This window comes from Tachypleus tridentatus, chromosome 2, assembly GCF_004210375.1.
Source record: "Tachypleus tridentatus isolate NWPU-2018 chromosome 2, ASM421037v1, whole genome shotgun sequence".
NCBI classification, from domain to species: Eukaryota; Metazoa; Arthropoda; class Merostomata; order Xiphosura; family Limulidae; genus Tachypleus; species Tachypleus tridentatus.
In genome coordinates, this window is record NC_134826.1 from 94,721,590 (window position 1) to 94,746,064 (window position 24,475).

Sequence of the window (24,475 nt, forward strand, 5' to 3'; positions counted from 1 at the left end):
ACTAACAGTTATGTGATGGAATTCAGGATAACTCTTACATGCATAATACAGTAATGGATACATATGCCCATATTATCAAACAATGCAAGAAACTACAAATATCATCACAGTATAACACAGAAAAACCTTGACAGCATTATCACTAAACATGAGTTTAATATAGCAATGATGTGATACACTTCAGGCTTTACCTGACAGTTAGTGATTTGATACATTGCAAGAGTTACCTACAGAGCTCATATAGGATTAGCAAAAATAGATTTAAGGATTTTTTTGAAGACTTTCTTTCAGTTTTTAGGTACCATGAGAGAAGGAAAGCAGAGCTCACACTATCATGAAAGTCACCATTTTTAGCATGATGATTATAACTGTGCTCTATACTGACAACTAGGTATATAATATTAATGTCTGAAATTTATTTTAGGAAATGGATAAAAACAGTACTAAGAAAATATATTGGTATAATTCTGATGATTCAATAAAAATTTAATATCTATATCAACGAAGCATCAAAGAATAAAGAATGATTCACACAGTATGTTACAAGTTTAAATAATAAGCTTGGAATAATCTTCCCTGACATAAATGACTGTTCTATGTATGTCAAAACTAATATCTACTACTATCCCAATCTGAGTCATGTTTTTATTTTTCAATTTCATGTAAGTTTGGAACAAGTTTCATTGACATAAGCATTCTATGTATGTAAGGATTAATATTCCAGTCTGTGTTACATTTTCTAGCATTTTTTTTTCTATTTCTTCTTTGACCTGATCCAATCTGGCTTGGTTTTTCTTAATGCCCTTTCTGAATAGATTAAGTTTCACCACATACTCTTTGTTGCTGCTGCAGGTTTCAGCTTTCTCAGCCATTTTATAACTTGAGGTTTCAAGGGTTTGCATATCCAAGCACAATTTTTATTTTTAAGTTCATCCATATTTTCTCACTTTTCTGTCAATTTTTGCTTATGTTTAGATTGTGCCTATTCTGTCTCCAGATACTCTCTACATGCACTTCTTGCACTTTCATACACATAATCATCTGTAGCATGATCTGGGCTTGTAGCACATCTGCAACATGTTTAATAGCATTATAAACTAGTCTTGGTGATGTGTATTGCTCATTGTCAACTGTCATCTTAGAGTTTACTGAGAATATCTCCATGCTGGCATTACCCATGTGACAAAACTAAAACAAGTTTTACCACACTCCACAAATTTGGATACTTTATAGTGTTTTTTCCCAAAAATTCATCTAACTATTCATTCTCTAAGTTGTACTGAAATTAGTCATCATTTCATTTTCAAGAAATTAAGCAGACTGTCTTGTGACGTTATCAGCATTTATCTGCAACTCTGTTAACTTCAACAAACTTCACTGGGGATAAACAAATAGCATTTTTTACTAGAGTTGAGTGCAATGGGTACTTTTTCAGCAACTTCTTGTTCACTGCTATTTGTCCTATTCTACACTGTATTCTGAACTTTACTTTCTGCTTATAACTTAGTTTTAATTTACAAAGAAGCCTTGTGGCAGAAAATCCAATGCCAATTTTAATGTAAGCCAAGAGATCACCTTCCTGCAATTCATATGAAACAAATTTGACCATTGTATTCAAATTTCTCAGTTTATCTGGCTTTACAATATGATTAAGCACAGTTTTCATAATGGACTTATCTGATTGCATTTTCTCAAGATTGGATTCCACATACCCTGCTGTCAATATAAAAAACTACAGTTTGTATGCAGTATGTCATTTGGTCCATTATCTGTAATATTAAATAACTTAGGAATATTACTCACTTACTTGCTTAACTACAGTATCATGTTGATTTGTTGCAACAGTAGGCTTAACTTACAATGTTCTATCTGTCTTCGGCTCAGATTCAGATGATATAAAAAATGTGTGTGATCATCATGACTGCTGTTGACGAGTACAACTTATATACTTTAGCCTTTAGATTTTTCCCCTTTATATAGCTTATCACAACAGACTCTTCCATGTTGCCAAGATCAAATTTTGTATAGCGTACACTGTTACATATACATCTGCCTGGCATGTACTACAAAACATAAACATAATGATGGGAAAAATGAATGAATCACAATTGCTTGAATGGTCAGGCTCAGACATTGACAGTTTCATTCAACCTTGCACTGTTGAAGTAAATCAAGTTGCTATTCATGCAAGCACATGTGCAGCACATCCTCATCACAAGTAAAAAAAAAAAGGTTCACTGAGAAAATCTTCACTATCAAATAATGTAATCATCAAATAAGCAAATTATGAAAAATATTGGTTTATAATATTGATACCATAAAATGTTCTTTTTTCATGACTTTTCCAAAACCTTGGGGTAAATTCTCATTTGTACAAAACTTTTCAGGTCCTGGAAGTTGTTCTGCAATTTTTCCAAGACTTTCCAAAATCTGCTACAGAAAGTAATGTCTCAGACTTTGCAATACAAATACCATGTGAAACAGTAGATAAGTCTCTTGATCAGACCTGCTACAGAAGATATTGCTTCAGACTCTACAATGTAATTATTACATGAAACAGTAAATAAGTTCCATGATCAAACTTGATGTAGCCTCATACTAAGCATAAGAACTCAACTAGATTTATGTTTCAATCATAACTTAAGTTATTTTTTATTTTGATATAAAATATTCTACTACATAGAAAAAAACACACACTACATAGTTATTTACTTCATACTTTAGAATTCTGCATTTCTATATTCACTTATATTTGTATTATTTTTACTAATACCACTATATTCTATCCCACTCTATGAATATTTAAAGTTTTATCATTTTGGTTGACTTGTGCTCATTATATCTTTTTATAAAAATTAAAAACCATTGTGTGAGTGAATGCATGTGTACATATTTAATATATATAACGCATATACATATGGTGTGTGTGTGTGTATATATCGTATTAATGTTTTTCCCTTTTCTTAAATGGGGTAAAAAAAGAAAGTGAATAACACATTTAAGACTTCTCTGATTCAAAGTTACAACACAAGAGAATGATTTATTAAACACAATAATGCAAACAAAAAACTTTTTTCACTAGTTCAGACTATTACGTAAAAACAAATAAATAAATACAAAATAAAACTGGTTGACAGGAACATAATACAAAAATAAATAAACTGAAATACCTGTTGTACAGATGTATGTTTGTTGAGATGAGCCTGGCTCAAAGCATTCTGGTCTAGTAGGTCCCAAGACTTCTGTCTTCTAGTAGTGGGAACAATTGCCATGCTCATTTGGGGTGGATGTGGAGATGTCTGAATAGAGGGGCAAGTTGAGGAGGAGGGTGATGGAATGGGAGTATGACCAGGAGTGTGAGCTGGTGTAGGGTTACTTGGGGAGATGGTACACTGGGAAGATGGTACTGAAGAATGGAGATCAACAGCAAATCTCTCTGCTGATGGTGACTCCGACACTACCCTTGCAACTCTGTGTTTTAGATGACAGCGGCTGCGCACTTCTTCTGAGACTGATACAAGAGCTAATAAGAACAAAACAGTTTTATACTCATATCTTAGCAAATACAAAACTCAATACTTTTTAATACTTTACATTTATATTTGCAGTAATACAATGTATGGACTTCCCATGAATTTAGTTTATGATAGAAATTATGGAGCTAGTAACTTATTTTAGTTTAAATTTTTAAATTAAATATCTTCTACGATGCTGTGATGAGTCATATACATTTTAATTTTCTTTTTAATTCCAGCTAAAAAAGAATATACTAACATACTTTTAAACAGACCTGTATTTTTGAAAACATGCATATTTTAAAAGAAGATGTCATAGACATTAAAAAGTGTAAATATCATTATTATGGTACTCAACATTGAAAAAAAGATCTATAGGTGAAACTTGAGTAATTAAATGCAATATATTTTTATTTTGAAGGTGTACTGTACAAATGGCATTTTCTGAAACAAAGAAAAATGTTAATTCCATGGAGTATTACATCAAATTGTTTCAGAATCTTAAACTTACCTGCCAAGTACGCCACACTTTCTGGTGTTACTTCAAACTTATCCCTGAAAAAACATGACAAATGTTTTCATACAGTTACCTCAAGACACTTTCAGTAACAAGTTTCATACCAAGTACAAAACATACATAAAATGTAATCTCTCCACATTTTTAATATTTCTGAGAAGTTTTAAAGACATCATTAGGTCAATGTGGAGATAAATTGTTAATAAATAAAGTCCATGCTTTTTAAAAACTAATGAATCTAGTTTGTCATTATGTTTCTCAAAGCTATTTCTAGATAATTCAGCAGTATTAAACTTAGCAAATGAAGCAAAAAAAGAAAGATAAAAAGAGGAAAAAAGAATGTGGGTGATTCTTTGTGAAGCCACTAGAGATATAAACAGCACAAAGTATAAATACAAACAAAGACATGTGAAGTTGTATTTGCTTAACATAGAGTGCTAAAACTTACAGAACAATGCAATAAAAGTACAAATAAACTTCTGAAGAACTACAAAACTTAGTGGTCTTAACTGTATATGTAAATAGCTTGTAACTATGAGGACTGTGATAAAATTTAAGCATTCTTCACTGAAAGTATATCTTAACATCAAATACAAGTTTCTTGTTGCATCTACATGTTTAAGTATTAAATACTGCAAAGCGAAGTTTGAAAGATGTCAAGTGATATAATTTTATTAATTTTCTTCCTATTTTATTAATGTGCTTCTTTTTAAAAATCTTCCTAGAAGCTGTGAGTTACAAATTTTTAAATCTATCACACTGAATGACAATAATTTACATTAATATAGTTTATCTAATGTTGGAAACCAAAATTATAGCATGAAGGATACAGTTTGAAATTACTTTCAATGCAATATGTACAAAATGTAAAACTACAAGGCACAAATGGTGAAGTGAGAGTGTGTTAAACATATCAAGTTCCCACTTTCATATGACTGGTATATATGTCACTTGTGGGCATGTTGTATTCCTTAACTTCTGTTGAGTTCCCACTTTCTGATGATTGATATATCTTTCACTTGTGGATATATTTTATTCCTTAACTTCTAATGAGTTCTGACATTTGTATGACTTGTACATACATTACTTTGAAAAGTGTTGTATTACAGAATTCATTTTCAGTTCCCACTTTCATATTACTGGTATCTGTCCCACTAAGGAATGTTTTGAATTTCAGTTGTCATGATGAGTTCCTACTTTTGTATGACTGGTAAATGTGCCACTTGGGGAAATATTGTATACAGTTTGCATGTCTAGTTCTCACTTTCATATGATTGGTATATGTGTCACTTGTTTTCAACATTTATAAACAGCATCACTAATTGATATACTAACTTTTTCATCATCAAAACTGTTTATATTTTCTTCTTTTACAAATATTTTTGGGAAACTGTTTACTAATGTGTAAATGTTAATGAGAAAACAAATTAATTTAGTATCTATAAATGTTAGAGGTAAAAAAAGATAGTTTAGTATGTGTAAATGTTAGTGACAAAACAAAGTTATAATTTCCCTATACTGAAAATTTATTTCAAATACTTTTGTGCATGTCACAACCTTTAAAAATCCCAATCATCTGGAATTGACTAATTCCAATAAGTCTAACATGCAAATTATTGTGCAACAAATCTGCACCAATAGCAGTGTGACACACTCTCTTGAAGCATGTGCTTCCTTCTATTCAACCCTAGCAAACCATCACTTTGACTGAGTGTTGGCATAAAATTTGAAGCACTGGTTTTCAACAAGAAGAAAGTATGGGAAAATGTAAGTATCTATCAAAAATACATTTTCAATACAGGAAAATTATAGCTTTCAATACAGTAAATTACCTATTCTTGTAAAGAGAGACATGTGTGGGGAAAAGAAAGAAGCATCCTCCAAAAGCATCTCAAGGACACTCCCCAGAAGAGATCTTTTATAGGTGCAAGACTGCACTATTTCTGAACCAGGTATACTCTATGCCCATTGTGGAAAGATGTTGCATATAAAATTGGAAAGATAGAGAAGCACATTCAAATTGGAGAGAACTATGGCAGGATAGTAATCCACCATCGACTTTATTTATATTTATTAAATTAATTCCCAGAAAGCACAGAAGTGTGTAAGATTAAATGTGACTCTTAGTGTAGAACTGCTAGGGCACGACAGACAGTACTCAGCAACTGAACTACATTCAAAACCCATGCTACTAGGAACTAACATCTAAATGAGGGTATGATGAGAATCACACCATTGGTAAGTCACCTACAATTCAAAACCTGGCCACCATGTACGAACATTCATATGGGGATAGGAAAGAGGATCATAGTGCCAGCAAGTTGCCTACAGTACAAAACCCAACCCACAGGGACCGATGTCCAATTGGGAGTAGGAAAGAGGATGATACCATCTTCATCTCAAGTTAATAAAACCATAGGAAATCTCATGTTACTTGTACCAATGAATGGGAACATAACAATGTGAGAAACTGAATGATCAATCCAAAAACCTGACACCTGGCATCAAAAAGATGTCTGTGTAATTTAAACAATCTCAATCAAATATAATAATAACTGGAACCCTCACAAGTGCAGTGAAATCATCAAAATAATAGGCATCAAGGGATAGAGTAAAGGGAAGAATCCTATTAATTTGCAAGTACCTCCCCACCACAATAATGAGTAACATGAATATAAATGAGGGAAGAGACATCTGAGATACATGAGTTAGTACTAATGTTCATTGGTTCGGCACTAACTCCAAAACCAAGCCAAAGGTAACCAACATTCATATGGAGATAGGATGAGAGATCCCAATAAAAGGGGTGAACTGCAATTTTGACTGCTCACTTCCATGTTACACAGTAGAGGATTGCTCGCCATCTAAAATGGATGAGCACCACTACCCTACTATCAACTGAATGGTTTTGAGTGGGAGAGAGTGCAGTGAAGAGTCTAGAGGAACAATGACACCTGAAAGAGTGCAATGGGCAACCATGATACCACAGTTTGAAAAACACACCATACCAATTTATTCAATACAAAGCATAGTGGGAATGGGCAGTTTATTCCCTTCTGCTTTACCCATGTACACTATGGATGAGTGCAGTCCAGGATTGCCAAGCATATGAAAAAAATCTATTCAGAGGATAAACCTACAAGTGATCTTTTCAAATATTCATTTCTGAAGTATGCACTGCATGGCCATGTAATCGTAATATGTAATTCAACATGGTCTTACAGCGAGGATTTGAATAATTAAATAATACCTGGCCAGACAACACTTGCCACAGAGTGGGATCCATAAAGAAAAAGAGAGAAGTTGGTTGGTTGGTTGATTTGGTGTTTTATGGCATGAAGCAGCTTGGCTAGCTGTACCAAACATCTGGTAAAATGTTAAAATTAAAGTAAATTTACTAAAATTCATAAAAGGAAATTAAGGCAAAACAAAACAAAGTTTAAAATATACATATAAATAGCATAAAACCAAAGTTTACATCTACTCTACAATAATAAGAAAAAAACTACAGTAATACAAGATTTAAAGAACTTTCTGTAGCATAATTGTAATTATCATAACTCGCCAGGAAGACTAATAGGCAAGGACAAAAACCACTGTCAGTCTCCTGAAGTTGGCCTTTCCAGTCCTGGTTCCAAGTTATTTGACGTTATGGCCATTTTCAAAAAGTAAAGTAATAAAAGTTTTAAAAGAGTTGTAGCAAAATTTTAATAATAACTTGCCAGGATGATTAACGGGTAGTTTATACAGCAGCATTAGTCACCTGAAGTTGGCCTTTCTAGTCCTGGTTTCGAGTTATTTAGCGTTATGGTCAAATTGAACTAAATGGACTTTGATTCTTAAAAGGGAATCACAGTAAAAAAGGTTAAATGTATAAATTAATAAACTTAAATGGCATTAAAAAGATTAATGGCCTTTAAAAACCTAACAACATTACCAAGGTGGACAGCGTCGCCATCACCAATAACACTGTCAAACGTTATGCACAAACCTTGACTCAGAACATGTTTAAAATTGTGCCATCGTTGAGAGTCGTAACAGCAGCAAGAAAGTAAATTGTGGCTTACTGTAACCTAAGTGTTACATATACTACACACTGGTGCATCAGTTCCAGATAAAAGAAAATGATGAGTTAAAAAACTGTGACCAATGCGTAATCTAGTAAGAACAACTTCCTCTTTCCGATCCTTCCAGAAGAGGGAAAGAGGTGGTAAAACCAAAGTTATGAGGGTGATTTTCAACTATCAACATACAGGGAAGGATGAAAATTAAGAGGAAAACCCAAAGTAAAGGCTTGGATAACAGAAAGTACCTTTGAATGTAATCAAGAATGGAAATGAATGGCCCCAATGGAGGGAATGTTTAAAAATACACCTGTGATAGAGACTAGAATGTGAGGTATGTAATAGTTAAAACTTATCCAAGGAGTAGAAAAGTATATTAAGATTACCCTCATTTGAAAGGAGCTAACCAAAGCTAGACATCCAATGAATGATGTTGGTAAAAACTCACAAATGTGGAAGTCAGGTTAAACTCTGACTTCCCCACAAAATACATGTGGAATTAAAACAAGTCCAAAAGTGAAGGCACAAAACTTATATCCAATCAAGTGGTGAAAAAAATTGAAGATAATATGTACTGTGTGCTTTCTTAGTTATGCAGAAACAGCTTACCCAAATGTGATCAAAGACTACATATTCAAACAGGAAAGGCCCAATAAGTGATTGAGTGTAAGACCAATCAATCCAGAACCTCAATCAGCATTGAGAAAACAAGATGAATGAAGAAAACCCATAGGTAAGACAAGTAAAAGAAGGCAGGTGCCAAACACATAAAATAAATAAAGATATGTCATAATAAACTAAAAGAGCAACTAAAAAAAAATGAATATAGCATCTTTGACAATAAATGTACAGTAGTAGTCCTAATAAATGGAACAGTGGAGAAAAAGAACTGACCATAAGATCCTATTAGCAGTGGAAGATAAACAAATAGCAGTGACCACCCTATAATATCCTAAAAAAGAAAGAAGCCATGTGTGTAATGTAAATAACTTTCACGTATCAGCCCCCAAATATAGTCTACCATGATGTTTCCATTATATGCTTCCAGGTCACAAAAGCTAATTTTGAAGAGAAAAATAAGTCTTTTCCATTTACTTTAGGCATAAACAATTGAGAAATAACACTTTCTGCTCAGGAACAAGAAAAAGTAAAAAATTGTGTAACATAATGTAATGTAAAGTGAATAACCAAACACAATTGTGTTGCAGAAACAAATAAAATGTTTTTGTACTGAAGTTCCGTAATCAGGTAGAAATATAAAATAATTCCACTTCAAAGTAACTCAACAAGTTACAAATATCACTACTGTATAATAAAGAAGAAACTTGTTGAGGGAAATTAATGCAAAGATATTGAAAACAATTAAAATAAAACACTTCAAGAGAGGACAAATTAAGAATTATAACATGAGTGCTGTTAAATGAGAAGTGACAGTTAAATAGAATTGAATACATGGGGAATCATGTGTGTCAAAAGTGTGTGTCATGTTCTTATTTGTGGAGGGTTGTCACTTGATAATTTACATGCAAAACCCATTGGAATTAGTCAATTTCAGATAGGTGGGAGTTTAAAAGCTTGTAGCAAGCAGAATTTTTTTTCATATAGTGGGCAGAACTAAATGAGAACAGCTAGTTATGAGAAGAAAGATAACGTGCCACATTGAAAGTAGTTGAGTATGTGTGAATGTTAGCGAGATAAATTAATTTAGTGTATGTAAACGTTAATGATGAAACGATTAGTTTAATATGTATAAATATTTGTGAAAAAACTAATTAATGTAGTAGATGTAAATGTTAGTGATAAACAAATTATTTTAGATGTAAAAGTTAGTGACAAAACAGATTAGTTCAGTATGTGTATGCATCAGTGACAAAATAAATTAGTGTAGTATGTATAAATGTTAGTTACAAAACAAATAACTCACAAGATCATGATTTAGCTGGTGATGTATTAGGGAATTATTAAAAATTTGTTTCTAACAACATTAGCCAAGACAAAAAGGTTTTATGTAGTATAAAGAGTTACACTAAATTATAGTTACAAGTAGACTATTTCAAGATAACACCAAGATCACAGAGTGAATATAATACAAATTTATAAATTTAGTCTAAAGCACATGTTTTAATGACTAAATTCAAATACTTTTGAATATTTCACTAGAAGAATAATAAACTATTCAAAAGTACTCATGTTTTGGGTTTCATTTTAAAACTGGAGCAGTTTATAATGTTGAGCTAAAAGACCAGAGGAAAGGCAACCCAGTCAACAGCACCCACCATCAACTTTTGGGCTATTTTTAAGAGACTAAACAATAGGATTTAGCCATAACTCTTTTAGCACACCCACAGCCTGTGAGAAGCATATTTTTGCAAATCATGAACAATCTTTAGATTCATGGTTTGTGCCAAATAAATATTAGTCTATGCACCTGACAGTACCTAACATACAGGATGATAAAACTAACATTTATTATCCCCAACGCAGTTTCTAAAACTATCATATATGAAAATCAACATTACAGTATTTTTATTGTGCTTACAAAATTCATTTACAGTTTTGTGCTTTGTAAAGCATACAAACACACTACATGCTTTATAAATAAAATACTAAGTCCTTGAGAAACAATAAATGGACATCTTAAGCATCTGTTCATAGGCATGGTCACATTAAATTATGAAGCTTTACACAGTGAATTTACCAAGCATAGAGATATAAGCTGGCCAAAATTTTAGTAAATATTACAAGTCTGTGATAAATAAAAAAATGTTTTCAATAAAGTGTTTTTATTAAAGATTTGTCTGTGAACTTATAAAGTGTTTACTAAATAATTTGAGTGAAACAATTTTCACACTAAGATTAAAATAATTCTTTTCATTTTACAATTTTTATATTTTATTTGCATAACCTCCTAAATTAAGGTCTAATATATTTTATGTAAAATTATATGTTTTATCTATAATTTTCTTTATCCTCATACTAACACCATATTTGACTCCTGGGTCATTACAGAAATTATCAATGTGCAATTAATACACACGAAATAAAATGCACTGAAATGTATCATCAATAAGAAATTTCCAAGTTACTTTTCCTAACATGTTCAACTGTTAACATTTTTTCAGTACTTTACACCCATTGGAACAGTAATGATCACATTAGTGAAGCAATAAATCACAGTGGAAGCCATTAGCTTTTCTTGCAGGTGTAATATAAATAGAACATGAATATGCACTAAAACACAAGACATGAATTCATGGTAAAATTTCAGATATTTTAATGTTTTATTCCACTACAGTTTCTTTAAGCTACTATGAAAAGTTTATAATTTTCAAATTTTTGTTACAAAACAAAGATCTGCAAGTAATGTATAAATAAGTTACAAAACTTCTGTTAAGTCATTTGGAGCAGCACAACACAACCATGGTCACACAACAAAATATTTTTATAAAATGAATACTTACCCCAGCAAATTCAAAAGAAGGACAGTTGTAAGACTGATATAGAAGAAAATACATTTTTTTCTATTGGTTATAAGCATGTTCATAAGCCTCATAAAGTTAATTAGCAAATAATCTCAAAAGTCAGTGAGAGAGAGATGGGAAGACATTCTTTGGAGAGTTTGACAAATTTATTGATATCTCAACAAATCAAAATACAATTTTTGATTTTTGCCTGCAATTGTATACAGCTTATTTATGTGATTAGTTAATTATGAAGATAAAATTCTGATGTGGACAAATCAGAGCTCATAAACTTCACATAACAAAGAAGTACAAAGATCGAGAAATTGCTCGTATATATATATATTTTTTTTAATTAAGAAGTTAAAGTTAATTTAATAATTTGAATTATAAACTACATTTTTATGCAAAGCCCATTAATAATAAAATTATTTAATTAAATCCTTAATGTAATACTCTAAAAGATCATGACATGTGTAAAAGCCAGGCACAGGTGCAAAGTGTTAAAGCTTTTGCTTATAAAGACTAATAGTTAACCAAGACAAGACATTCCAGTCAGCTATACTGTGACAAATACTTTACGTGTATAGTGTTCTACAAGATGAATTATATTAAAATCATTTTGGAGCCTCATCACACTATTAGTCCACACTGCCACATCAAGTGATGCTTTATCTGACATCTTGAGAATTGCCCTGCAACATAGTTTCCATTGCAAAAGGTTTTGCCACGTCAGAAACACACTGCTACTCCTTAAATTTTCTTCTAAAAATATTCTAGTGTGTGAGAACAACTGTCTGTTGCTTTTCCAAATGCAGATACTTTTTAAATATGTTTGGTATTGTTCCCTGGAACAACACATGGAAGGCTTCTGTCACTGACTTTGTGTGTTCATGGATTTTCACAAGTTACAAGACACCATACATTGCTTACTATGTCTGGGTTGCATCCTGATGCAGGTCACTATCTGGATGGTCCTGGTATCTCAAGTTGATTTTTATATCTGTTTTCCAATGCTATTATGTTAATGATATCTCTGCCTTAAAAATTCTAAATTCTCAATATGAACACATTGTCACAATCTGAGTATAGGAATACTTTTGCATCAGAAAGGGCTGCTACATACGTTTACCAAAACTTATCAGTTTTCAATGACATCATACTACCTATGAAACACTAAAGAATGCCAAAATGTATCAGAAATACTGAACAAGGAAGTAAGGTTTCATGCTTAAGCTTTGTGTCATTGGCACTAATAATGAGTAGAGACCAAAATGAAGTTGGTTCACATCTTCTTGGTGTGACATCACAACAGCTTAAAAATACAAAACCAGGAGACACATACTAGAGAATATTAGGTTTGTTGTTTTAAAACTATTTAAAATATGCAAAAAAGGTTGTCAGTGGCATGTGATTCGCTATTTTGCATATTTTAAACAGTTTGAATATAGCAAACCTAATATTCTGTAGTGTGTGCCTCCTGGTTTTGTATCTTTAAGCTGTTGTGATGTCACACCAAGAAGATGTGAACCAACTGGGTACTCACTATAAGTGTCAATGATACAAAGCCTAAGCATGAAACCTTATTTCCTTGTTCAGTTTTTCTTTTAAGTTCAAAAACACTTTAATCATACCTTTTGTGAGGTTTAGCAATGATACCTAATAACATGTTCAATATTCTTGTAGTTCTCGACACTGTAGTTGGTGTGGGATGTCGAAAACCTAAGGATAAAGATAAAAATTCAGACAGATTTATCACAAACATGATGCCTATACTGCAAGTTTCAATAGCATTATATTAAAAAAATACATTTGTATGGGCAGCATTTTTAATGCTATTTTTCATATTTTTGCATCAAACTCAATATAATGGATTTAAAAAACAAACTATTATGAATAACAAGCATTCATGGCATGAAATTTTTGAAAACGTTGATCAAATGCAAGAATTTGAAATGAAATTGGGTTAACAGGTTTTAAGTTTAATTACCAATTAAATTATTCATGGAAATATGTATGTATCAGATAACTGAGAAATTAAAAATATGTATTAATAATATAAATTCAACAGCATTGGCAAACACTAAACAATGTCCTACTGAATATAAAAAATGTCAAGCTTAAAAAAAAACACCACAGTACTCTCAATATACCTTTAATTAAATGCCCAACAAGGGCAAAATGAAAGTTATTTTTGAAGCTGAGGCCAACAGAATGATCCAGCTGTTTAAAATGCCACTCTAAGGGTTCTCTGGTTGACATCATGATTTGTTCCAATGTCTGAGAATGGAAATGAAATAAAGTTATCTTACTTTTCTACAACCTGTAAAGCAATATACATATTTAAATTAGTAAGATTATTAAATGGTTTATACATTTAAAAATCTGAAATACATGTCTGTCTTTGCTAAGGTTTAACACAGTATGTGACTGAGCATCAAAAAATTGTTTTCTATATAAAATAATGAGGAATTTTAGATAACAAACTTAGAGAACGTTGATCAAATTAAACAAATTTTAATAAGATTTAATACAATTGGATACCTTAAGATGATAAATAAAAAATAAATTATTTCAGCTCCAAAATGTCATTTCTTCTACATCAGTTCATACCCACAGACTACAAGTCCTTTATTTATGAGTCATATCTGTACAACACCTAAAACTTGTACTCTTTTGTACAGTTTTATCTCTACATTTTAAACACATTGAAAATTTAGATTATTAAAGTACACTGGAATTTCACTGTTAAACTATTCCATTATCATAAGGATGCTAATAAAAACTGTTACTTCAACACTTAAGAAATTTCTCTGAAAGCTTTGTTATAGTACATTCTCCAATTTTATCTGTCTTTACAGTATCTCTACACAACCATGCAATACGAAATTCTGAGTAGTACCCACAGATGCAGCGAGTCAGATTAATAATTTTTTATTACTATAAAGAATGTTATTTCAAATCTATATTCTTATAATGTGCAATGAAACATCAAGAATTCATTAACTGTTATTACAGATCCATATAAAGATCAAAATTAAGTAAAACTAAATCATAAAAGACAGCTGACAGAAAAGAAGCACAAAGCTCAATAAATCACCGTCTTCTTATACTGAGGTTTACAGAACCAGTGATAATCACTAACAATAGCTGCTCATATAAAAATTTTAAAAATTAAATTATAATATGATATTATACACATTGATCACTCTGCAGTTAGAAACAGTATAGCAGGTAATTCACTGATGTTTCAGAGCCCATGCTTGTTCCAATCCTTCTGTAAACTATATTTCCATGTGAATAATGACTGTATCTTATGGAATTATAGACTCCATGGGTTACATCTTTGCAGATTTCTAAAATACTAACAACATTCCTCTAGAATTATGGACTTCTAATTGCTTTATCTTCTAATATTCCAAATTTATAAACTTTGCAGCCCTACAGGGTTATTGATTTCTTCCTACAATTTCATGCTGGTGTAAGTTTTCTGTCACTAAATGATTTTATGGGTTGTAGCTCCCTATAATATATCCATTTAATCTAACTGGCATTATGGTCTATTAACAGCTTAGTTTCATGCATTTCTGAACTTTTATGGGCTGCATTTTTTCATAATTATCAATTTTTAAGGTCTACACTTCTCTGGAACTGATATCATTAAAATATATATCATGTGACCTCTTTCAGTTCCTGACACAAGTTCAAAACTTTGTCAGTTCTAAACTTGCAAAGAAATGCAATATCTAATGTCACTATTCAAAACACTGTCTATCCGAAGCCTCCGGACAGCTGTAACCAAAGGATTTGATTCCACTTATCAAAATATTGTCTATATTAAATGTCCAGACAGAGGCAACCAGGAGATTCAATGCCACTAGAAACTGCTTACATTATCTTCATCATTGTATGTATACAACTTTTTCTGAAATTCAATTATTCATCCAGAAATAAAATTCATAAAAGAAATGTGAAGAAGGATCAGCTAGAAAGTTAATTTTAGTTATTTAACAAGTATGATGAAGATGAAATAAGCTTAACAAGTTTTGTATGTTAAAAAAGACACACAAAAATAAATAATAGTAACAATCATTTAATTAAGAGCAATTTTTGTAATTACTTGATTTTCAAAGATCCCTTGGGAGTCTAAAGTATGGAGGTTTTGCTCTAGTAAAGCAAGTCCTGAAGCATAAAGTGTTACTTCATCTAGTTGAAGAACTGAAATTGCAACCCAGAATAGTGCTCTGTGAATAGGTGATTCCTAAAAAGGCCAGGATGTAAAAGTATCAAAATTAAAACTAGAACCCAATGATAATTGAGAAATCAGAAAAGGAAATTCAAAGAAGTACCTGATGATACAATGGAAAACAAAAAGTTTATAAAATGAAATATCACAGACTTATCATAATAACATCAGCTTTAAACTTGAGGAAGAAAACACAAAATAATATTGTTATTGATAACAGTTTTAACAGTTTATAACAACGTTTATGATTAGATAATTTATTTTTGAATGCAGTTTAGTTGTTTCTAGGGTTTGATTTATTTAATTTAAGATTGCTGATTTTGCTTCATTAATACTTCATAATTATATGTCAAAAGTTGTATCCTTTTAAAATCTTTAAAATGTTGTGGTTTAATTTAAACAAAATCAAAGATGTATTGCACTGAAATTGTTTGGTTTGCTAGATAATTATACAGGAAAGTAATATTAAATCAATAAGAAAACTATTATTCTGTTTACTAATTCTTATACAGTACATTTCCCACTCTAACAGTCATATGCACAGGTACTTCATTTTACATAAATAAATTTATCTTTTATGCTTTGTTTCACAACATGATTTCAATAGTTCACTAGAGTTAAAATTTTTTAACACTGAAAATGTATTTCTGATAGGCTAAATGTGGCAAAAATAACAATGGAAGAGCCATGCATGAGTTTATAAGATTAACACTTGCAGTCTACCAGGGCAAAAAACATCCAGGAAAAGTATCATATATATATACACACACACATACACAAAATATTGAGAGATGAACAAGTGCAGTTCACCTGGGCAAAAACATTCAGGTGGAAGTGCCTTGTACTAAATATTGAGTATCTCAAGTTCAGTCCATCTACGCAGAAAACATCCACTGGAGGCATTTAGCATAAAAAATAGTGCAAATAAGTACAGTCAGCCTGGGCAAAAACCTACAAGAGAAGCCCTTTGTGGTTATTGAGTATCATAAGTGTGGTCCATCCAGGCAGAAAATATCCAATGGAAGTGCCTTGCATAAAAAAGCTTATATCATGATCGACAAGTGACATCAACAAGAGCAAAAAACATCTGGAAGCACCTTACATTAATTATATTAAATTAGCACACAATATGAAATGTAACATTGATAGCCCTCTTCACAGAGTGGATACATATAGCTAGGAAGTTTGTTTCATTGTACAAATTTCATTCCGAAGAAAACCTCCAGTTCACAACTGCAGCAATAGGGAACCGAGAGGCAAGGACCTCTGTGCTCCACTAGAAAAAAGAGCAGGTATATACATGAGAAAATCTGGAGGAATGACACATTGAAGACAATGCAATGGGTGTTTACATTTCTGAATTTTAAAATCAGAAAGACCCTGATTCAGTAGGGAGGGGCAAAAATCCCTATCTGCTTTACTCTTAAAATCCATGAGTGACAGTTCACATTATGTATATTAACATACACACACACACACATAGATATACATTGATAAAAACAGGAAGAAGAAGAAGAGACAGAGAGAAGGACATATAGATATAGATTCACCACTGGATAAGTGGCTAGTGCTGCTACAGAAACGCTCAAAAACTTGCTCTAGTTACAGGCAAACAGAAGTGTGAAAAACTGCCCCAGGTGGAAGATGATACTTGACACAGTTAAGTTGCAAAGATAGTAAGTGAGTAAAGTATTGGAAGTTGTCCAAATACCAGCTTGAGTAACTCCTCCAAAACTCAGTCAATCTGAGCTACTAAAGACACAGTTAAATAACATACGGTGCAAAAAAACATTCAACAGACAAGTCAGAATAAGCCAGTCACATGAGCTGCCAAACCCAGCCAGTAAGGGTAGTTGTAGAAAGATCACAGGAAACAGAAAAATCCCATGGCATAAATAGACAAGAACAGAAGCCACAAATGAAGTCAGTATGAGACAGAAAACAACCTATGGAATGAAAGGGACAAACAGAATGATCAAAACTGGAATAACAGTATAAATGGGAAATGAAAGGAAATAAGAGAAAAGGCAAAACAACTTTCATGAGGAGCAGATGTTTTAGGAAGGAAGGAACAATTCTAATAAAGAACAACATAAGAGGAATGATGAAGGACAGAGATAATGTTAATAGAATAAATATAAGATCAGTGAGGACTACAAGTCAGGAGAAGAAAGACAGTACAATGAACACGTAGCAATGGGTTCAAAGGGAGAACAAGATATGGTACAAAGAACCACACTGAGATCCAAATCCAGAAGCATAAAAAATGAATATGTGAACTAAATGAAAGAAATGGAAAAGGAGGAAAATAATCAGAGAGGAGAAAGACTTATGAAAATAGAAGAAACATAAAATGCTGGATGTGGCAGCCTGATAACCAGGTAAAGAACGAAGATGAATGAGGAACAGAAGGAAGGAAGCAATGGGGAATGGGCCACACTCTGAAAGTAAACCAATGTTTCTGAGAAACAAACAGAGGAAAGTTGAATGGTATGGGTAAGCATAGATGCTAAATGAGGAGTGAGTTCTTGAGCTGAGATGAAGAACCAGACAAAAGACACGTGTGAAGATAGAATTTGGTGATAATCAATTGAGATAAAAGGAGGGCTGTAGCTCCATTAGAAGAGAGAGCAGAGGGAACCATATCAGCTAGCCAATACAGAGAAACCAGAAGTAAATGTCAAGGAGTGGTCTGGAAAAAGGAAATTGCTCTGGAGATGAGTCTGATGGTATGGTAAGCACATAGATAAAGACCCCTTCAATCTTGACTGAATACATCCATACCAAGAGCTGAAAGGTGTGGTAGAGAAGACTATAAGGAAGGAAATTTGCATTCTATTGAGTTTCAAATGCATCTGTATATGGTGTTCCAAAGTGAGAACAGTCCCACTGAAAAAAACTTTAGGATCAAGGGAACACTCTATAGGAAAGACTTTGTTCAAACAAACCATGCATTCAGCAGTTTCCTAATCCCAAGAACATGACACATTGAGACCATGTTGTAGCTGTGGACCCAGTACAGGAGGTAAAGTGTTTGAAAACACAGAGACTGGAGCTTGGTTCCCCTTGTTTGGTGATTGTCAGAATTAACCGTAACTACCTACCCACACCAGAACGAGAGGAAATGACTGAGAGCTTGACAGACTGCCAAAAGTTCCAGGAATTGGCTATGAAAAGTAGTTTCCTCAATGGACCAATGACTCAATCTCCTGAGAGTTGAGGGAATCCTCCAATCTACCAAGAAAGTACCTGTGAAAAGATGCAAATGGGGACAAAGCAGAGGAATTATAGCCCCCACCAGGTAAAATCCCCGTCAAGCCAGTAAACAAGGTCAACCCTGATCCCTCGGGGGAAGGTAATGGGATAGTCCAGAGAATCATGGGAGAAATTTCACTGGTCAAGAAGCATCCAATAAAGGGAAAGCATGTGCACTCAACTGAAGGGTATGAGAGCTCCCAAGGACTAAATACCCAAAGAAATAGAATCTCTTGAGCAATAAGGCGGAGGAGAAGATAGGGCCTGCACAACAGCCCACACTATATCCCCAAGATGAAATGGAGAAGGCTGGACTGACTGAGATAAGAATTGGTGAAAATCCCAAAATGGATAGATATTGTGTGGGAACTAGAAAAGACTTCTCCAACTTGATTATAAACCCCATCCAGTAGACTCAAAAGAAGGAAGTGGGGGTGAATGACAGAATAGGCCTGGGAAGAAGAAATTAGTAGCCAATCGTTCATGTAACAATGAGTCCGAAGAGTGAATATGTCATGCAACAAAAAGAGGGAGACTCAACAGAATACAAAAGGAGCTGAAGCAAAATCAAAAGGTAGTGCTTGGAACTAAAAGATACTGTATCTCCTATGGACAAATTGAAGATAACAACATGACTTCCAAGCAACGAGAATACGAAAATAAGCATATGTTCCATCAAAAATGGCCATCAACAACCCAGTTAAAAAATTACCTTCTAGTTATTACTAGTGGGCTGATCCTACAGTACAGTTAGCAGAGCAATCATTTGTAGTGCAAGTAGTCCTGAGTTTGAACCTTGCATGTGTAAAATGCAAAGTGTAGGGATTTTCATCCCATTTATAAAATCAGTAGTTCTTTATTCTAAAATTAATGTTTAAAATTTTTTACTTGTATTTTACAAGTTAAAACAAAGTTTAAAATAAAAAATGATTTCAAATCTGTTGGATCAGTGTCAATTGTTCTTCTAAAAAATAAAATCAACAGCTCAACTTAGTAGTTTTTCTGAGCTAAAGGCAGAGGTAAGACTCCATGGTGAATCGAGGCATCTCCAGAAAGGTATTCAGCTGGGACAAATCAATGATCAGGACAAGCACCACTGAGCTTGTGAAGAAATGGGGCTTGATGCACACCCCCACAAGTAAAGCCTAGCTTTCCAGTAAATCCAAACAACATAATATACAGTGGTATGAGACAGCTGTGAAACTGACAAATGAGCCAAGGTAAACCACAGAAAGGAGGTGAGTTCTTCCAGAACTTGATCAGGAGACTAATAGAAGACTTCAAATAACAACTGTAATAAGGAAGTAAAACATAGAAGAGTGGTCAAAACAAGGCAAATACTAGAAAACTGGGACAAATTAAAATGAATAAAAGTTTCATGATTTGAGCCCCACAAGGGAAGAAAAAGATCCAGACGTGGTAAATCCAAATAGGGGAATATGGCAATTTGATAAGTGAAAAAATACTGGTCGAACAACCAAGGAAGATGAAGAATACCCACATCAAACATTAATTGACCAGCAAAAAACTGAGCATCAACAAGAATGATTGGTGAGGACAAAAAACATAATAATCACAACAAGGATCATCACTTAGCAAAGAATAACAGTAATCACGGGCTAAAGACAAAACGTAAAATTTGACATACCTGTTCAATATAATGAAGGAAAAGACAGACTGGCAAACTATTCTGACTGTCAGCTTTATGTGAATGGCCAAAAAAACCAGGACTGGAAAAACAGTCTAAACTGTCTTCACCATGATGAAAATATTAGAAGTGTGTTCCTGATTAAAAGGAGAATGTACCAAAGATATAACAAAAGTATCCAACTTCCTGCAAATTAAAGCTTGAATTTCCTTGGTAAACATCATCAACCTGTTGCACTGGGGATTAATCACATTATAGTCTTCCACATTAGTGGGAGCTTACCCCCCATCCATCACAGTAAAATTCAAATTAATAAGTCATCTTTGACCACCAGAAAAAAAAAAGAAAAGATACTGTCAAAAACAAACATAAATAAAACGTTAATAATAACTGTTAACTCAAAACTTTAAGTTGAAACTGGCAAGTAACCACAAGTGAAAGTGAGGATTGTGCTGCTGTAGTAGAGAGGTACAAGTATTAGTATAGGTGGCACAGTTCGATTGTTGAAAGGTAATCACATAATCAGAACATGCTGCTGCAATGTCTCAGAAACAAAGGGATAAAAAGAAAGACTAGTGAACTGTACAAAATTTTAACAATGCTCAGAGGAAAATCAAGATAACTTTGGGTAGGAAGAGACAGTACTATTTTGAAGTGAATGTGATTCATATCATAATTGATACATGTAAAACAAAGAATAAGCTACTAGAAATTCTGTTAAATGCCAACCGCCTCTTTTCTTGTATTTTTACTCTTCTGAACCATTTTACTCTGTTAAACTGGAGTTACTAAGGAAGCTAAAAAGCATGTTTCCAATATTAATTACAAAAGACCTGTACATTGGAGATGTTTTTTTATCTATTTTGTGCAACTTGTGCATCACCAACTTATAGGCTACTCTAATCAAATAGAAAAATTTAACTGTTACTTTTGCATCACACATACAGACCCAAAGTGCAGAGCACATTCTGTGACAATAAGATGTGACTCATAAACCATCAGATTCACAGTCTAGGCACATTCAGCACTATGCAATACCTGGCTCATCTGTTATACTTCACTTAAAAAGGGTTAAGAATCTATACACTTATTCCTTTTACAATGGCAATACTTCACTTATCTGTTAAAATTCACTTTAAAAGGTCTAAGGATCTGTAAATTTATTTATTTTAATATGGTAATACCTGGCTAACTCATTAGAGTTCACTTTAGAGAACTAACAATCTCTACACTTATTTTGTCACTACATTAGAATCAAAGTTGAATAATAAAAATAACATAAGTTTGTTGAAGAAAACCTTCAATAAAACTTTTTGTTTGTTTGTTTTAGAGCAAGGGTCACCAAACTATGGCCCGCAGGCCGGATATGGCCCTCTAGGTCATTTTGTCCGGCCCCCCAGCAGCTAGCCGCTTGGAAAGAAAAAGTGACATTTCATTAAATGTCTGACTGTCATGACAAAATAAATCACACCGATGGTAACTTTATGCTGGCAAACACAAGACGTTGTGATAAAAAGAAACAAGGCTGTTGCACATTTTTTAACCAATAGGAAAATTCTTCTTTCATCCTTGCTGTCCGTTAATTCATATCAAGGCACACATCTATGAAAGCACTAGGATTTCGAAAACAAGTACAGACTTAACCTTCATCCTATCGACTCGTCTTGTAAATTCAGCAGCCTAGGGTTATCGCTTTAGCAAGCTCATTTCTCTTGGTAGTCAAGTTATGTGCTTTTCTTAACTCGTTCTTAGGTAAGTGTCATGGCAAATGTATGTTTCAATGTATTTTGTTTGTGTCTTCTTCAATCAATATAATATTTTTCTCACAGCGTTCTATGTTTTTCATTTTCAGATCTTGTATTTTTTCATCCATCGTTATGGCTGCTTTTAAAAGAAGAAAAGTGGAGTCTGAGTTTCATGCTATCAACGAAGAATGGGGAGAAAAGTACTTCTTTGTGGAAACAAAAAACCAAAAAGCTACTTGTGTGATATGCACCAAAAGTGTTGCCGTTTTGAAAGAGTACAATCTTGGCATCACTAAGAAACAAAACATCTATCAACATATTTTAAATTTTCAGGAAAGTTCCATTCTGAAAAATTTGAATCCATGAAACTGTTTTTGAATCTCAAAAGAATCTCTTCATGAGAAAGTTTGCTGAAAATGAATCTGTCACTCGTACAAGTTACAAAATAGTGTATAGGATGGCAGAGCGAGGAAAACATTTTACTGATGGCAACTTCATCAAAGAGTGTGTGATGGAAGCAGCAAATGAGCTGTGCCAATTTCTTTGAAAGTATCATACTTTCAGCAACTTCAGTTGTACGGAGAGCAGAAGAACTTGGAAAGAACATCGCATTACAGGTATGCCAAAAAAGCTAGAAACTTCCTATGGTATTCTCTGGCACTGAATGAGTCTACTGATCTCTCGAGTACATCATAACTTCTCGCGTTCATTCATGGAGTTAATTTGGACTTTCAGATCACGGAAGAGTTGGCACCAGTTTGCAGCATGCACAGAAGAACTGGAGAAGACATTTTCATGGAAGTGCATAAAACTTTGCAAGACTATAACCTTCAGTGGAATCAGCTTAGAAGTGTAACAGTTGATGAAGGAAAAAACATGGCTGGAGTAAAGAAGGGTCTGGTGGGGCTGATCAGGAAACAGTTGGAAGATCTTCAACACCCAAGCGCTCTGTTCATACACTGCATCACACATCAGCAAGCACTCTGTGGAAAAGACTTAGATATTTCTTGCGTACTGAAACCAGTCATTTTTGCAGTGAACTTCATTCGGGGTCATGCACTTAATCATCGCCAGTTCAAGGCGTTTCTTGAAGAAATTGATTCGGATTTCTGTGACTTGCCTTATCACACGGCGGTGAAATGGCTCAGCTGCGGTAAAGTCTTGTCTCGTTTTTATAAGCTGAGAAGAGAAATAGATATATTTCTTATCGAGAAATATAGAGCCAATCCACTTCTGTAGAATCCAACCTGGTTGTCAAAGTTATCATTTTTGGTTGACATCACATCCCACAAAAATGAATTGAACTTGAAACTTCAGGGGAAGAATAACCTTGTCTGTGATCTCTATAAAATTATTAAAGGATTTCAGAGAAAGCTGTCATTGTTTGAAGCACATTTGGAAGGAGGAAACCTCAGTGTTTCAATGAGTTTCATGCTGGAATCACAGAAGATGTCAACCCGGAGTTTCAGAAAAAGATTATTAGTGATTTAAATAAGCATTTTTTAAGAGAGATTTTTAGATCTCGACAGAATCGAAAGTGACATTCTCCTTTTGATTGTGTCATTGATAACGTGCCAGTGGAACTTCAGCTGGAGGTTGTCGATTTGCAAGGAAATGACTTGTTGAAAGCAAAACACGGAGAGGGGCAACTTATAGAATTTTACAGCTGCATACCTGAAGATGATTTTCCAAAGCTGAAACAGTTCACATCTGGTATGGCATCAGTGTTTGGAACAACTTATGTCTGTGAACAAGCATTTTCAAAAATGAAGTATGTGAAGTTGGTACATAGATCAAGGTTGACTGATGAACATTTGAAAGCAATTCTAATGATTGGATGCAGCAATTCAAAACCAAACATTGAAGATATTTTGAAAGCCAAATGCCAATTTCATAAATCTCACTAACTTTTTTGCAGCTCAGTGAAATGCAGATATGTACTTGCTATGTGCGATGCGACAATTGTTTTTGCTAATGTCACCTTTGATAAACTTTTGGTAAATAAAAATGTTGGTTGTATTTCT

The 24,475-nt window shown here is 33.3% G+C and overlaps 1 protein-coding gene across 1 annotated transcript in view; it reads right to left on the reverse strand.

Moving 5' to 3' along the window:
• Nucleotides 1-24,475, reverse strand: part of LOC143244593 (neurofibromin-like) — a 141,182-nt gene that overhangs the window by 14,212 nt on the left and 102,495 nt on the right. The window contains 5 exon segments of the mRNA XM_076489559.1: nt 3,171-3,523; nt 4,027-4,070; nt 13,192-13,279; nt 13,711-13,837; nt 15,678-15,818. Of these exon segments, the coding sequence (XP_076345674.1) occupies nt 3,171-3,523; nt 4,027-4,070; nt 13,192-13,279; nt 13,711-13,837; nt 15,678-15,818 (753 nt within the window).